This window comes from Camellia sinensis, chromosome 11 (genome assembly GCF_055761805.1).
Source record: "Camellia sinensis isolate YWXY chromosome 11, ASM5576180v1, whole genome shotgun sequence".
NCBI lineage: Eukaryota > Viridiplantae > Streptophyta > Magnoliopsida > Ericales > Theaceae > Camellia > Camellia sinensis.
The window spans coordinates 136,507,221-136,523,603 of NC_138971.1; the positions used below are offsets into that span (position 1 = coordinate 136,507,221).

Sequence of the window (16,383 nt, forward strand, 5' to 3'; positions counted from 1 at the left end):
GGAGATTATTTAGAAATATCAAGAGAATCAACTGTATAAAAAAAATTGTAAAAACACATACTCACAAGCTTAATACCAACACTTACAATATTGATGTAATAAAGAGCCTTATTTTAGTAAAGAAACAAACAAACAAAAATTTGATAATCAGGTGTTCGGATTAGTTTAGGCGCACGTCAACTAATCTTGAGACCTACGCAGAGTGCCTCCTCAATATGAATCGGGCAAATCTCTGACAGAGCCCGCGAGTGTGGTCTCAAAAAATTGATAGCACCAAGTACGAGTTGAACCTAAAACCTAGAGAGAATACATCTCGAGCCCCAAACTGCACACCCACTAAGCCAACTCTTTTGGATTAAAAATAAATAATCAATGACAAGTATCTCTTGATAGATAAGGAATAAACAATTATACATAATGATCAGGGGGATTTACGTGTAAATTTTAATAAGTGGACTTAGGTTATGTTTGGCATGTTGTTTTGGGATTATTTTAGTCACAAAAAAGACAAAATAGGTTAAAAAATCAATAAGACAAAATATCACATCTAAATTATAATCGTTTTATTTTTTCTCTCACAAAAGTCACAAAAAATCAAAAAAACATCCCATTCGAGGCTTTTTAACCCCATACTAAAATAGTCAAAAAACTAAAAAGCCAACCCACATCCAGATAAAGGCTTATTATCCAATACTTGATGAGAATTAAGTTTAATAATTAATACCTATCGATAACTTACCCAATGATTAATCTCTGAACTTTCAGTTTGAAAGTATACAAGTGATCAATCGCTAACCCAATTAATTTCGGGTTAGTAGACTTGTCATATGAAAAAATGGAAAATAGCCAATCACCAGCAATCTGTTTCCCTTATTCCATGTTTGAATTGGTACCCCACCAATCCCATGCATTATATAGATAACCACCAGACATGCAAGTGATTAGTGCGCGCTCTCTCTCTCTCTCTCTGTAAGATCTGTTTTGTGGGACTGGTTGCTGTTTGTGAATTTTGTGGTTCTGAAAATGGGCAGGAAATGCTCACATTGTGGGAACATAGGTCATAACTCAAGGACTTGCACCACTCATAATAATCAAAAAATAACTCTTGTTGGTGGTCTTAAACTCTTTGGAGTTCAACTTCATATATCTTCCTCTTCTTCTTCTATTGCTATGAAGAAGAGTTCAAGCATGGATTGCTTTCCAGCTTCATCATCAACACCATCTTCATCTTCTTCTTCTACTACATCTTTGCAGCTCCTTTCCACTGATGAAAATTCTGCTAAGATAGCACCTAACGGGTATCTCTCTGAAGGGCTTGTCCGGCGAACTCAAGAGAGGAAGAAAGGTGAGTTTGGATTAACTTCTCTTTTACTTCATGTTGTTCGTGGTCTGATTTCCATATCTATCTATTTAGAACTGACTCGACCATCAGATCACTTAGCCTGTCATTTTTAACCTACAGAGAAAATCTCAAAAAATTATCGTTACTCAAGACCCTAATTTTTCAAAGCTCCAACAAGATAACGTTTCATTTCAATGTTTAGCTTAGGGTCTCAAAAAATTTCAGGCCACGACAGCCCCCCCCCCCCCCCCCCCCTCTCTCTCTCTCTCTCTCTCTTCTTGTTCTCTACTAATGGCCAATGATAAGGTTTCCTTTTTATCTTTTTATTTTTTCCATGTATTGTTGATCTACTCGGCTAATCCTAACCTTCTATTGCTTTTTTGATAAATCATTCTGTGATTCATTCTATGTTTCTAACATTGCTATAAAAAAAATTAAAAAAAGATGACATCAATATCATTGGAATCATGGTGGACACTTAAGATATTGTTTGTTTTAAACAGCACATTTTCTCAGCTTAAATACTGATCTATTGTTTTTGGTGATGAAAAAAATTGGGTTAGGTGTACCATGGAGTGAAGAGGAGCACAGGATATTCTTAGTAGGGCTGGAAAAGCTTGGGAAAGGAGACTGGAGAGGCATATCCAGGAACTTTGTCACCACAAGAACTCCTACCCAAGTTGCCAGCCATGCCCAGAAGTATTTTCTCCGACAAATCTCTCTTCAAAAAAACAAACGCCGTCCTAGCCTATTCGATGAGGTACCACCAGTCCCATTTTAATTAACATTTTGTTTGTTTTTGACAGAAAATATTTTTTTATAAATAAAATGTCTACCTCAAAAAGTAAGTTTGTATTTGGTTGTGAGCTGAAAATGATTGCACTAGTAGTTGTGGCAGCCATAGTGTGAGGAGGCATAGGGTTGTGGTATTGGTGTCATTGATAAGATTTTTAGTGTCGTTAAGTTTTGAAACGCATTTTAAGATTGATTCCCTGAAATTTATTATCACTCTCTCTAGACCTAACTTTGGGGTGACAGTTACACATATACTCTTGATTCACCAAACCAAATCTTTTAAACATGGGGTTGTAGTATTGGTGGTGTTGATAATACTCGAGTCTCATTAAATTTTGGACATTTTCTCCAATAAAAATGCAAAAACGGATTTTTTGCCCAAATCAATTCATTTTCATTGATCATGATTTTTTTTCATTGTGGATTTGTTTTCTATTGTACCAAATGCTATAGAAAATGGAAAATGTTTTCCATCAAAATTAGTGGAGCATTACTTTAAGTACGAATTTATTTTCCATCACAAATCCATCAATTTTGAATCCTAACTGTTGATGTTGATGTTATTGCTAACAAGCATGAGTTTTGTCTCACAGTCACAGAAGACAAATGGTTGTTATGTGATGGATTTCCACTCTCATGAAGAACAAGCAAGCAAAGCAAGCCAACCTTCAATGCCTGTTTGGCTGCATGGTTCAATATTTGAATCCCAGACAACTGTTGAAAATCAAGCACCTGATCTAGAGCTTAAACTTGCAGCCCCAAGGCCGCTGAATCAACAAAGCAAATCACCCAGTAGAGGTGCTGGCCTTTTTGCTGGACCAATCAGTGTGGTCTAGAAAAAAAAAAAAGATCATGCAGAGCCAAGGCAGAAATGTATGGGACATCCTATTCTATACATACATATATTTCATAAATATGTGAATGTATGGGTTTTAAAAGGGTATGATACATGTGTGAATGTTCATGGTGAAGGTCTCATGCCTTTGTCCAAGAAAGAAACATGAAATAGTTGAAAATGTGGCACTGGCAATGTATAAGGGAACTCAATTTGATCAGGAAAATTTTCATTTCATATTATGCAAAGTTGTGTTTCCATGACTTGTTCACTTCTAGGATGTTTCGGATGTCGTGGGAATCTAGCTCTCCCTCAAAATCCTTGTCCTCCTAGTATCCAATGAACCTTCTAGCTGCATGATGAATTTTGAAACTCTGAAAATTTTTGAGTTGGATACAGATGTTTGGTGTATCAAACTTGAACCATGGGTCATTTACAAGATCAGAGCTTGGACATTGATTTTCTGCACATAATTTGTTTGAAATTAGTTTGGAAAATGCTAGCATGGCTTATAATAAGCCTGAGTTGTTAAAATAAGCCAACTGTTATTTGGCTACTCTTGTTCCTGTCCAAAAAGTCAACTTAAGCCACTTAAAAAAGTTATCAGAAAAGTAAAAAAAAAAACTTCAAAATATACCAAAAGAACTAGCTTTTTTAAGTACTAGCTTACTTGTGGGCTTATCTTAACCCAATAAGCTAGCTTATAATACCAAAGGAGATCCCTAGTATTGTTGTTGATTAATTTCAGTTGATGAGTCAAAGTGATAGTTGATTGATTTCTCAACCTTGCACGCCAAAATTTTTTGTCTCCCTATTCCAAAACAAATATTTTCATTTATTTCTTGAGATTCTTGTTTCTCAAAATTTTCACATGATCTAATGGGCTTGGAGACGGTAGATTCTTACTCCTTTGAGTAGGTTTGAACTATCCTTAATTAATTGTGCTTCTATACAAATAAGCAAATTAATAGATACTGTGCTCTCGTCTTTCATCAAAACTAGGTTTGTTCAACATCTGAATCCTCTTTGGGTGAAATCAGGAGTAATGTGATATGAACTATTTGAGCAAAACTCAACCTTGAAAATTGAATTAAGAAAAGATCCTATTACTATCACTCTAATCATCCGAGCAGTTAACAATAAGCAAAAAGAGATCTGTAAGCAAGAAAGATCCTATTGTTATCACTCCATTGCATTTTCAGAGTATTTGCAACTGAAAATAATAAGCAGTTGAGCCAAAGGTTAACAAACCTGGTAACTGATTTTTGTGAGGGCTTGAAATTTCCAGAAGGTAAGATTTTCTTCATCGGAGATTCCAGAAGCTCAATCTGTTGATCCACAGGAACAGCTTCCCGAACTTCATCCACCAGAAAAGACCAGTCCCTCTTGCCTATTTTCGTGTAGTTGAAAGCAGACATTGATAAGAAATCTCACAGGTGCTAATGCTATGGTTATAATCAAAACACCGAGTGTCAAATAGGGAAAAGAAGTTGAGGTACCAAGAAGGCGGCAGACATATGCTTTGACATCAAATTCTTCCAACTGGTCCATATGCTCTCCAGTTCCAATAAATATTACAGGACTCTTTGTTGTCACAACGCGGAAAAAATAAAATGCTGACAACTTTGGAGATCACGGAACATTAAGGTGATCAACTAATAATGCATTCATTTTTTAATTTTAAAAAAATGGCGGGAATTAGTTTTGCTCAAGCTCTATAAGCTAATAATTTGGTAACAAGCACAGCCCCAACAGAAACATTTTGTTTAAGTGCTTCAGCTTGATCAAATGCAGCTTGGCCAATACAGGTGTCCATAACCAACACAACAAGATCTGGTTTCTGGAAAATGAAAGCAGATTCTTTTATTTTTTTATTTTTCTTACACATGATACATTTGAATAACAAGAGCAACGAAAAAAGGTGAAAGAAGGTTAAATTGGAATTTTAAAAACAAGCCAATTACCATTGGTTCAAACACTTGTTGCATTTCTTCAAAGAGAGCAAATTCCTTTGTGCTGCCTGCTCATGTCAATGTTAATAAGGTCATGGTTTTCCTTTTTAAACCTTTCAACACCTTCCACAGCAATTTTGACAGGATCTGACTCCAAATATATGTAAGAAAAACCTTATCATCGTCACGTAATGTATAAATCAGAAGTTAATGCGAGAATGAGATCTTTTTATAGATGCAACTAAATATGTTTGACATATATTGACACTTCTCTTCCCTCATATTCCACTAATGAATTCAGATGCATGAACTCGAACATCCTCAATTGCATACTTGTGGTGGTAAAACAGAGGTATGTACAGAATTATACAAGTTTCACTCAATGTGATCAAATTTCATATATTTAGCACAATGCATCTACTTTTAGACTATTTCATTAGTGGTATGGATTGAATTCTACAACTACACATTAGTCAGGAAGTCATTGGAAAAAAATTAGAGACACTTACACTTTCTGCAATGTTAATTCATTTTCCTTAAAGCAATGATGCAAATGCATGATATCCTATTAATGAGTAATTGCCCAAATGTCAGCTGAATTTAGAATGCTCAAGTGGGGTCTTCACAAGATCCAAAAAGCCAAAAAATCCATTACGGTTGCATCGTACCTCTGTACATCTAAGGAATATGGGAAATATAATCTCCAGTAAACATAATGACAGTACCTTCCGTGATATGGTATTCTGGCCTCAGCAGAATTTTTCTTCAACTGATCAAATGCGCCAGCTATAAATGTATCAGCACAAACTAGAGCCAGTTTCCAACCTTTCTTTTGATGTTAATGAGCATATTTGGTACATGCTGTGGTTTTACCAGACCCTGAGATTGTAAACATCAATTAGCGGAGGCATAGGCCAAACCTACCAATATGAAATGCAGACTGCAGCTAAATCAAAATAAGATAAGTCAAATCTAGTAAAAGAATGATATTGCAGAAATTGACATTACCTTGTAAAATGATGCTAGTTTTCCTTTTTCCAGAAGTGAAAGATGGCTTTCCAGGATCCAACATTCTGCATAGCTCTCGAAATAGATTCTGAAGGTAAAGTAGAGCCACTCTTAGACTAGTGTAACAGCATAACAACAATAAAGCAAGGGCTGATTATTGAGCATAGACGTATAATTATGTTTTGGCAAAGAGGCTTGAGATGAAACAAACAATAAAACTGGAAAACTAAGAAGCCACTTCTCATGGTCTGATTAACTAAATCCATAACAAATAGTGTTGGACAATCTTCACTGTAATTAAATTAATTAATTCTGTTTGGGTACTAAACAACAAACAAAATATAAAAGAAAAATAGGAAAGGAGAGAGAACGTTTGATTACAAGAATCAAACTAGAAATATAATTAAATAAATAAAAATAGATTTTATTTTGTTACAAAAGCAAAATTAAAATCTGATTTAAATAAATAATAAAAACAGAAAATAAATAAATAACTTACTTGATTAATATCTTGAATATTATTCTGATCAAGTCCAGTGTTTGAAACTGTGTCCTTAAGACAAATTCGTCCTCTCTACGGTGCTTTCAGAATATGGACGTCTATCTCCCAAAATAAATTGATCAACAATAAATAAATGCAGCACTACAATTTATTTGTTCAACGAACACACTAAGTGTTTACACTCTTTCTCACAAAAATTAAATGTAGCAAAATGAAGATTAAATTTGTAGAGGAAAAGTACGAAATTTCTGAATATAAACATCAAATAAGGGCTCTCTATTTATAGATATAGTAGTGACTATTGATTTTGAATTAAACAGGTGCAAACCTGTTTTGAACAGGTATGAAACCTGTTTGGTTTTGAATTAAACAGATTTAAATCTATTGGATTCAAAATTCAAACAGATAAAACCGTAGGGACCTGTTTGGGTGTAGAGAAAAACCGAAACAAATTAATTTAAATTCTGGGACAGATTTCATTTTAAAAAATAAAATTAAATCCAAATGTTTTTGACCCAAAAAGATTAGTATTGGGCCGAACAAGCCTAACCCAACCACACACCCGGGCCAAGCCCAACCCGCCCGACCGGCGGCGACGGCGCGCGCGGTGATTTTTGGGTCCAATGGGTCTAGCCCATTTTGCCCATAACCTCCAAAACTTGAGTACTCCTTGGGGCACACCCCAAGGTCCAATCTCATGCTTTATAAACCCACTCAAAACTTCCCACCAAATCAATGTGGAACAAGTCATTTTTCAACCTTAAGGAATTTCCACCAAAACTCCATTTCCATGGAAGTCACTTTGGCTTCCATTTCCCATTCACCTGATAATGGTTTTCAGCAACCAAATATACCACGTGAATCACAACACGGCCTAGAACGCGTTACCACTTAGACCAGCCAAATTTGACGCTCAGGTCCCACCTAAATAATAGACCAAAGTTAGGAAAAAATTCTGTTTTTAACCAGAATTTTTCAACCATTTCCAACAATCCCCCACATGAATGGAATTTGATGACAACGGAAATGCAACGACTTTATCGAAAGAGTATAAGTTGAAAATATCTTGCATTAAGATAGGTAGCTTTCGGCCTTGAACCTTCCCTAGTGATAACCTATCAAACTTACTAGCTAACCAATGGACGCGATGCCTTGAATTGTTCAACCGTTTGTGTAAGCAAAGACAATAGATTTCACACAAAATATCTTCCAACACATCGTGGTTCTCACTGTTGTGTTCATTTTGGCCTTGAACGCTCCTGGTTTTCATGAGTGTTTCTGGAGAATTTAGCCTCTTTCATTCTCATAGAACCGGCCCCAGTTCGACACTCATATAGGTGATTCTTATTATCTTATACCCCTACATACAACATATGTTGCAGATATCACTCTCACCATAGGAATGGGTTGGGAAATTTTAATCCCTTGGTGATTTCTAGCGAGCCACACATAACTTAGTTGTCCCTTTGAACTAAGTTCTTGGGATCTCCAGTCATATAAGTAGGGTTACCGTTATGATGACTCTTATGTAATAGGCTTTAATCCCATCCCATTCGATGAACTATACACAAGCTCTTTTGTCATACCTTTTGTTAACAGATCCGCAATATTCTCTTTAGATTTTATATAATCTATTGAGATTATTTCATTTGACAACAATTGCCTTACGGTCTTATGTCGACGATGAATATGTCATGACTTACCATTATACATATGATTTTGTGCTCTGCCTATTGCAGATTGACTAACACAATGAATGCAAATAGCTGGCACAGGTTTTGGCTACATTGGAATGTCTTCTAAGAAGTGACGAAGCCATTCTGCTTCTTCTCCTACTTGTCTAAAGCAATGAACTTGGATTCTATTGTGGATCACGCAATGCATGTTTGTTTCGTGGATTTCCAAGAAACAACAGCGCCTCCCAGAGTAAAGACATATCTACTAGTGAATTTTAAATCTTTAGTATCCGATGTCCAATTTGCATCACAATAACCTTCGAGTACTGCTGGATATCGAGTAAAGTTCAAACTATGATCACGGGTAAATCTTAGATATCTAAGAACCTGAATGATCACTTTCCAATGGTCTTCTCCGGGATTACTAGTGTACCTACTCAATTTACTGACTGCATAAGATATGTCAGGACGAGTACAATTCATTAGGTACATTAGGCTTCCAATGATTTTGGAGTATTTTAACTGAGACACTGCATCACCTTTATTTTTCGATAAATAAAGACTGATATCTACAGATGTTCTAGCTACATTCAAATCATCCTTGATAAATTTATCAAGAATTTTCTCAATATAATGAGGTTGAGATAATGCATATCTGTCAGATATTTTAGTAATTTTCATTTCTAATATAACATCTGCAAACCCTCATATCTTTCATATCAAATCTTTTGTTAAGCATTTGCTTAGTTGATTTGATCATTTTTTGACTGCTTCCAATGATAAGTGTGTCATCCACATAAAGAAAAACTATGACATATCCTTAGTCAGTGTTTTTAGCATAAACGCATTTGTCACATTCGTTTATCTTCAACCCATTAGTAAGCATTACGTGATCAAATTTTTCATGCCATTGCTTAGGTGTTTATTTTAATCAATAAAGAGACTTTATAAGCCGACAAACTTTTTTTTCTTGCCCCGACACTACAAACCCTTCGGGTTGCTCCATATAGATCTCTTCATTTAGATCACCATTTAAAAAAGCTGTCTTAACATCCATTTGATGTATTTCTAAATTAAACAACGCTGCTATAGCAATAAGCATGCGAATGGATGTTATTCTAGTCACAGGGAAATATGTGTCAAAATAATTCAAACCTTCCTTTTGTCTGTAACCTTTTACTACAAGTCTTGCTTTATACTTGTCTATTGAACCATCTGCTTTCATTTTTCTCTTGAATATCCACTTATATCCAAGAGGTTTAGAACTAGGTGGAAGATCCACCAATTCCCAAGTATGATTTTGCATAATGGATTCAATTTCATTATTAACAGCATCTTTCCACAAAGATGCTTCAGGACCTGTCATTGCTTCTTTAAAGCTTTGAGGTTCATTTTCTAACAAGTATGTCAGAAAATCTGGACCAAAGGATTTTGATGTTCTCACTCTCTTACTTCATCTTGGTTCATCATCAGTTAAATCCTGTAGGTCGAGACCATTACTAGTCTCTTGTGTTTGATTGCCATTAGTCTCTTGACTTTGTGTACAATCATAAGTTCTTTTCTGTGAACTTAATTCATGTCCTTTCTTGTAAGGAAAGACATGTTCAAAAAACATAGCATTCCTTGACTCTATAATAGTGTTCACATTTATATCATGTATTTTTTATTTATAAGTCAAAAAGCGATATGCACTACTATTTTGAGTATAATCAATAAACACACAATCTACTGTTTTTTTGTTGGTCTAATCTTAGTCTTTTTAGGAACAGGAACTTCAACTTTTGCTAAACACCCCCACACTTTTAAGTATTTGTAGGAAGGTGGTCGACATTTTCACAATTCATAAGGAGTGCTGTTGGTTTTCTTGTGGGGTATTCTGTTAAGAACATAATTAGCAGGCAAAATTGCTTCCCCCAACAAGTTCTGTGGTAAGCCTGAACTTAGTAACATGGCATTCATCATTTCTTTTAGGGTTTTATTCTTCCTTTCAGCAGTTCCATTTTGCTGAGAAGAATAGGCTGCTGTAGTTTGGTGAATAATGCCATGGTGCACAAAATTCATTTAATGGTGCATCATATTCACTACCCCTATCACTTCTAACCATTTTAATGGTTTTACCAAGTTGATTTTCAACTTCAATTTTGTAGAGTTTAAACATTTCTGAGGCTTCATCTTTGCTTTTAAGTAAGTATATATAACAATATTTTGTACAATCATCAATAAATGTTATGAAATACTTTTTGCCTCCTCTAGTTTGAACAAATTTAAGATCATATACATCTGTATGGATTAATTCTAGAGGTTCAATTTTTCTTTCAACCGATTTAAATGGAGTCTTAATTAGTTTCGCTTCTACACAAATTTCACATTTATGATTAGGATTAATTTCAAACTTTGGTATATAATCTAAACCAATTAATCTACGCAAAGCATCAAAATACATATGTCCTAATCTACCATGCCATAAATTTGACTCAAGAATATAAGTAAAAGATGTGTTATTCTTATTCATAGCAACTTTTGGTACAACTGTCATTACATTTAATTTGAAGAGACCATCACTCACGTATCCCTTACCAACATACATTCCACTCTTTGATAATACAAATTTATCAGACTCAAAAACAAGCCTAAAACCATTTTCACTTAACAAAGAGCCAGAAACCAAATTCTTCCGGATATCAAGTACATGCAGTACGTTGTTAAGGGTTAGTTCTTTCCCTGATGTCATCTTCAAGATCACCTTTCCTTGTCCAGCCACAGTAGAAGTAGAAGAATTTTCCATGAAAAGTTGTTCACCATTTGCAGCCTCATTGTAGGTAGTAAACATCTTCTTGTCCGCACAAATATAACAAGTTGCCCTAGTGTCAACCCACCATTCCTTGGGATTTCCAACCAAATTAGCCTCAGACACCACGACAGTGAGGTTGATGTCATTTACTCCGTCAGAGATGTAATCTAGTTCAGTTACATTGGCCTAATTGGTAGTCTTCTTGCTTGTACTTCCGCGATCCTTCTTAGGGCGGCGGCAGTCAGAAGCTCGATGTCCAGTCTTGCCACAGTTATAGCATTTTCCTTTGAACTTCTTGTTGCCATTGTTGTCGCCTTGTTTAGGACCATCTCCACTAAACTTCTTCTTTTTGTTATGTGGTTTGTGAACTTGTTCAACCATATTAGCCTTGGACTCAATGGGATTTTTCTCATTCCTCTTTTCAGCTTTTCGGTTATCTTCCTCAATTCTCGATCTTACAATCAACTCATCCATAGTCATTTCCTTGCGTTTATGTTTTAAATAATTTTTGAAATCTTTCCAAGCCGTTGATAACTTTTCCACTAAAGCAGCAACTTGGAAAGACTCGCTAAGAGACATACCTTCTGAATGAATATCATGCAAAATTATTTGAAAATTTTGAACTTGAGATATTACCGTTTGAGAGTCTATCATAACAAAGCTCAGAAATTTACGGACAACAAATTTCTTCATGCCGGCACCCTCTGTCTTGTATTTCTTTTCCAAAGAATCCCACAATTCTTTTGCTGTTTTCAGAGGACTGTAAACATTATACAGCATGTTGTCAAGGCCATTGAGGATGTAGTTTCTGCACAAGAAATCTGAATGTTTCCAAGCATCTGCAGCGGTAACAACTTGCCGATCACTTTCACCCTCTTTAAGTGTTGGAGCCTCTTCATGGAGAAACCGGGCCAAATTAAGAGTTGTAAGATAGAACAGCATCTTCTGCTGCCATCTCTTAAATTCAGTACCGTTAAATTTTTTCAATTTTTCTCCATGGTTTATTGGTACTTGAACATGATTCTGGATAGGGACCAGAGTTGGTGTAACAGTAGCAGTTTCAGTTGTAGTAGCTATAATATCTTATTACAAAAATCAGAAAAACAAACCACAAATTAATTTTTCTAGTTACTAAAACTAGAAAATAAATTAAAATACAAAATAATTTTATTTTCCTTATTACTGAAACTAGAAAAATGAAATACCACAATAATTTTCTGTAGCACCAAATAATATTCTGCAATTGTAAATGACACCAGTATATTACTACTAGTTGTCAAAGAAAATAGAACTACTATCCGTCAAATAGTTTATAAATACTATTTGTATTTTCCAACCAGAATATTACTTTGAAAACACAGAAAATTAAATACAATGAAGATACCAAAAAGAATCTGTCTTAAGATTGTTGGACAATCTCCACTGTAATTAAATTAATTAATTCTATTTCGATACTAAACGACAAACAGAATATAAAAGAAAAATAGGAAAAGAGAGAGAACGTTTGATTACAAAAATCAAACTAGAAATAGAATTAAATAAATAAAAACGGATTTTATTTTGTTACAAAAGCAAAATTAAAATCTGATTTAAATAAATAATAAAAACAGAAAATAAATAAATAACTTACTTGATTAATATCTTGAATATTATTCTGATCAAGTCTAGTGTTTGACACTGTGTCCTTAAGACAGATTCGTCCTCTCCACGGTACTTTCAGAATATGGACGTCTATCTCCCAGGTTGAAATGATCAACAACAAATAAATGCAGCACTACAATTTATTTGTTCAACGAGCACACTAAGTGTTTACACTTTTTCTCACAAAAATTAAATACAGCAAAATGAAAAATAAATTTGAAGAGGAAAAGTACGAAATTTCTGAATATAAGCATCAAATGAGGGCTGCATATTTATAGATGTAGTGGTGGCTATTGATTTTGAATTATATAGGTGCAAACCTGTTTTGAACAGGTATGAAACCTGTTTGGTTTTGAATTAAACTGATTTAAATCTGTTAGGTTCAAAATTCAAACAGATAAAACCGTAGGGACCTATTTGGGTGTAGAGAAAAACCGGAACAGATTAATTTAAATTCTGGGACAGATTTTATTTCAAAAAATAAAATTAAATCCAAATATTTTTTACCCAAAAAGATTAGTATTGGGCCGAACAAGCCCAACCACACACCTGCGCCCAAGCCTAGCCCGCCTGACTGGCAGCGGCGCGCGTGGTGATTTTAGGTCCAATGGGTCTAGCCCATTTTGCCCATAACCTCTCTCTCTACAAAACTTGGGTACCCCTTGGAACACACCCCAAGGTCCAATCCCATGCCTTATGAACCCACTCAAAATGTCACACCAAATCAATCTGGGACAAGCCATTTTCCAACCTGAAGGAATTTCCACCAAAATTCTATTTCCATGGAGCTCACTTTGGCTTCAATTTCCCATTCACCCGATAATGGTTTTCAACAACCAAATATACCACATAAATCATAACGCGGCATAGAACGCGTTACCACTTAGACCCGCCAAATTTGACGCTCGGGTCCCACCTAAATAATAGACCAAAGTTAGAAAAAAATTCTGTTTTTACCCAGAATTTTTCCAACATTTCCAACAAATAGAAGTGACCTATATGGTGGAGACAATAAGTTGCTGGAAGCTGTGAAATCTATTCTTCAAGTTATGAGGTTCCAAGAAAGAAAAGCTTTCCAGGATTGGAGCAAGATAACTTTCTTATCATGTTTCTTTACGAAAGGCAATTCTGTTTTTCAGTAGATTTTATATTAGAAATTGGTTTAGAGCTACATTTGTTTGTGAAAAAAACTACAAAGATGTAACTGCAACCAGTAATCTTATGATTGAAATGGAAGAGTCATCATGAACATGAACGAACTTTTCCATTAATGTATTTATGCCTCGAATACTATATCCAGAATGACTTATACGGTAAGGCTTCCACACAATGGATGATTTTGTAATTTAATTTCAGGTGAATTGTTCGATCCAAAACTTCCATTACAGTCTCAAGATAAAATAAAATAAAATAAACCTAGGCAGAGCATTTCTCCAACTGCGCACTCTGAGCACTTTTCCATATTCTTCTTTCCCTACACCTTGTCTCCACGCTTAAACTCTTCAGGCATCTCCATCACTTCTCCAACCGGGCACCTTGCGCCTCATGCTATCCGCTGATTCGAGACTCATTCATAAGCTTCACATTAGAACTATCCAATTCTGTATTAGACAAGCACAAAAAAAAGTGACTCCAAAAATTGAGCACTGTCATTTCTGCAAAAACCAAGAGCAAGGGGATGAATTCAATCACGGGGCGAAATTAATTTACTTGCCTTCACTTTGTCATGGAATGCATCATGATGATTCTTTGCTTAGTCTTTGTCAGTTTTGATTCTTCATGGCCTTTCAGCAATGACTCTGGCATGGTCCCCCAACAGCAGTTGAAGTACATGATGATTCTATGCAAATAAAAAGATGGAACAAATCACGAAATTGAGTAACTATAGAGGTAATTTGGGTATGAAAAGTGTGCGACATAACTTCGTCAAGTGAGTTCCGTATAGCAGAATATATATATGTGCAATACATTTAGTCATTTAGATATACATAATACATAGGCATTGTGTTAATGTGTGATCCCATGTATTCATGTGTAGACAGATTATGGGATTGAGCAAATCAAACAACAGAGTTTTAAAAAAAAATTTAAAAAAAACTGATGAATCTAACGGAATTTTTTTAAATAATGACTATTCTTGAGTTAGAATTAGCCTTTGTTGTGTTTGGCAAAACGGACTCTTCAAAATAAATTAAACACTCGTGTCAAACGCCTGACACTTAATTAAGGGTGTGTGATATATGTGATACTTTCTATTGTACAATTCTTATATATTTGTATTTAACACTATTATTATATGTACATATTATTATATAATTGCTAAAAATGTCTTTTTGACCCAACATATTACATATAATACCATTTTATCTCACATAATAGATTAACAATATAAAAATATGATATTTATTTGCCGAGTCCGCGTCCTCTTAAATTTAAAATTCAATGAATCCAACTATTAGATATACCCTCACATCTGACACTTGTATCTCGAGTTCATGTAACATACATAGTTGGCAACAGTTAATTATTTTCAGTTTTTTTTTTTTCTTTTTAACTTTTCAAGTTCTTCTACTCTAAATACTGATAGATCTAAAAAAATACAAAAATTTATTTTTACTAACCCTGTTTTTGGTCTTTAGTGGATTTTTTTTTCTTTATGTTTTTTTAAAAAATTTAGTAGGACATAAAAGTGAAACAAAAAAATTGTTCAAAAAGAAAATGCCAAACATGTACATATAGAAAAGTGTGTATACTGATAGAAAAGCAATTGCCAAACAAGAAAATTGCTCAACCATGAGCTTGTGGCACAGTGGTTTGTCCATTGCTGGGTAAGGCTCTGGGATTTGACTGGGTTTGCTCACGAGTTTGACTCAGGGCAGCTACAACACCTCGTGGCCAGCGATAGGCTCCCATCAGAAACGGGAATTTGGAGATGCACGTTAAACTGGCCCAGACACCCGTGGGAAATCCAACAAAAAAAAAAACAATGCTAAAAAATTGTGTATACATGCACATGTACATATGTTTGTTTTTTAGGGATAAGAGGGTGGGATTGGACTATTAGTCTCACCGGATTAATAGTCCATTGTTTGTTTGAAAAATTTTGCTCCAGACTAATAGTTCCCCGGACTATTAGTTCCACAAATATGGGACTATCCTATCCCATGGGGGTGTGGGATAGAAACCATGGGATTGGTATCCCATGGGATTATTTTGTGAAATGTCCATTTTACCCTCCATGCTATTACTTAGTGAACAATTAGAAAACGGTAAAATAGTCTTTTGAACATTTATAAATTATTTTTTTAGTGTTGTTAATTTAAAACTATATATTAAATAAAAAATTTAAATTATAAATTATAAATTATAAATTTAATTTAATTAAAAATAATAAATTATAAATTATGGCCTTATAAATTAAATTTTTTTAGTGTTGTTAAAAAATTAAATTTACATATTAAATAATTTTTTTTTTAGTATTGTTAATTTAAAATTATAAATTAAATAAAAAATATAAATTATAAATTAAATTTATTTAAAAATAATAAATTATAAATTATGGCCTTATAAATTAAATTTTTTTAGTGTTGTTAAAAATTTAATTTATATATTAAATAAAATTATTTTTTTATTGTCGTTATTTAAAATTATATATCAAATAAAAATATAAAATATAAAATATAAATTTAATTTAATTGAAAATAATAAATTAAAAATTGTGGCCTTATAAATTAAATTTTTTTAGTGTTGTTAAATTATAAATTATAGATTATAAGGGTAAAATAGTCTTTTGAATATTTATCCTTATCCAGTCCGTCTAACCAAACATTGGATTTACTAA

The 16,383-nt window shown here is 34.1% G+C and overlaps 2 protein-coding genes and 1 pseudogene across 2 annotated transcripts in view; 1 reads left to right on the top strand and 2 right to left on the bottom strand.

Annotated features, from left to right (window-relative positions):
• The first annotated feature begins 795 nt into the window (after positions 1-795).
• Positions 796-3,214, top strand: LOC114322610 (transcription factor KUA1). The gene is made up of 3 exons (XM_028269958.2): positions 796-1,345; positions 1,906-2,102; positions 2,731-3,214. The coding sequence occupies exons 1-3, from the start codon at positions 1,024-1,026 to the stop codon at positions 2,971-2,973; spliced, it is 762 nt and encodes a 253-aa protein (XP_028125759.1). The 5' UTR covers positions 796-1,023; the 3' UTR covers positions 2,974-3,214.
• An 86-nt stretch (positions 3,215-3,300) lies between these two features.
• On the bottom strand, positions 3,301-9,476 carry LOC114322871 (signal recognition particle subunit SRP54 2-like; annotated as a pseudogene).
• Positions 9,477-14,017: 4,541 nt separating this feature from the next.
• LOC114322753 (nuclear pore complex protein NUP93A-like) overlaps positions 14,018-16,383 on the bottom strand; it is a 64,712-nt gene continuing 62,346 nt past the window's right edge. The window contains exon 5 of the mRNA XM_082895354.1: positions 14,018-14,143. The gene's annotated coding sequence lies outside the window, so the exon portion shown is untranslated. The remainder of the gene's footprint in view (positions 14,144-16,383) is intronic.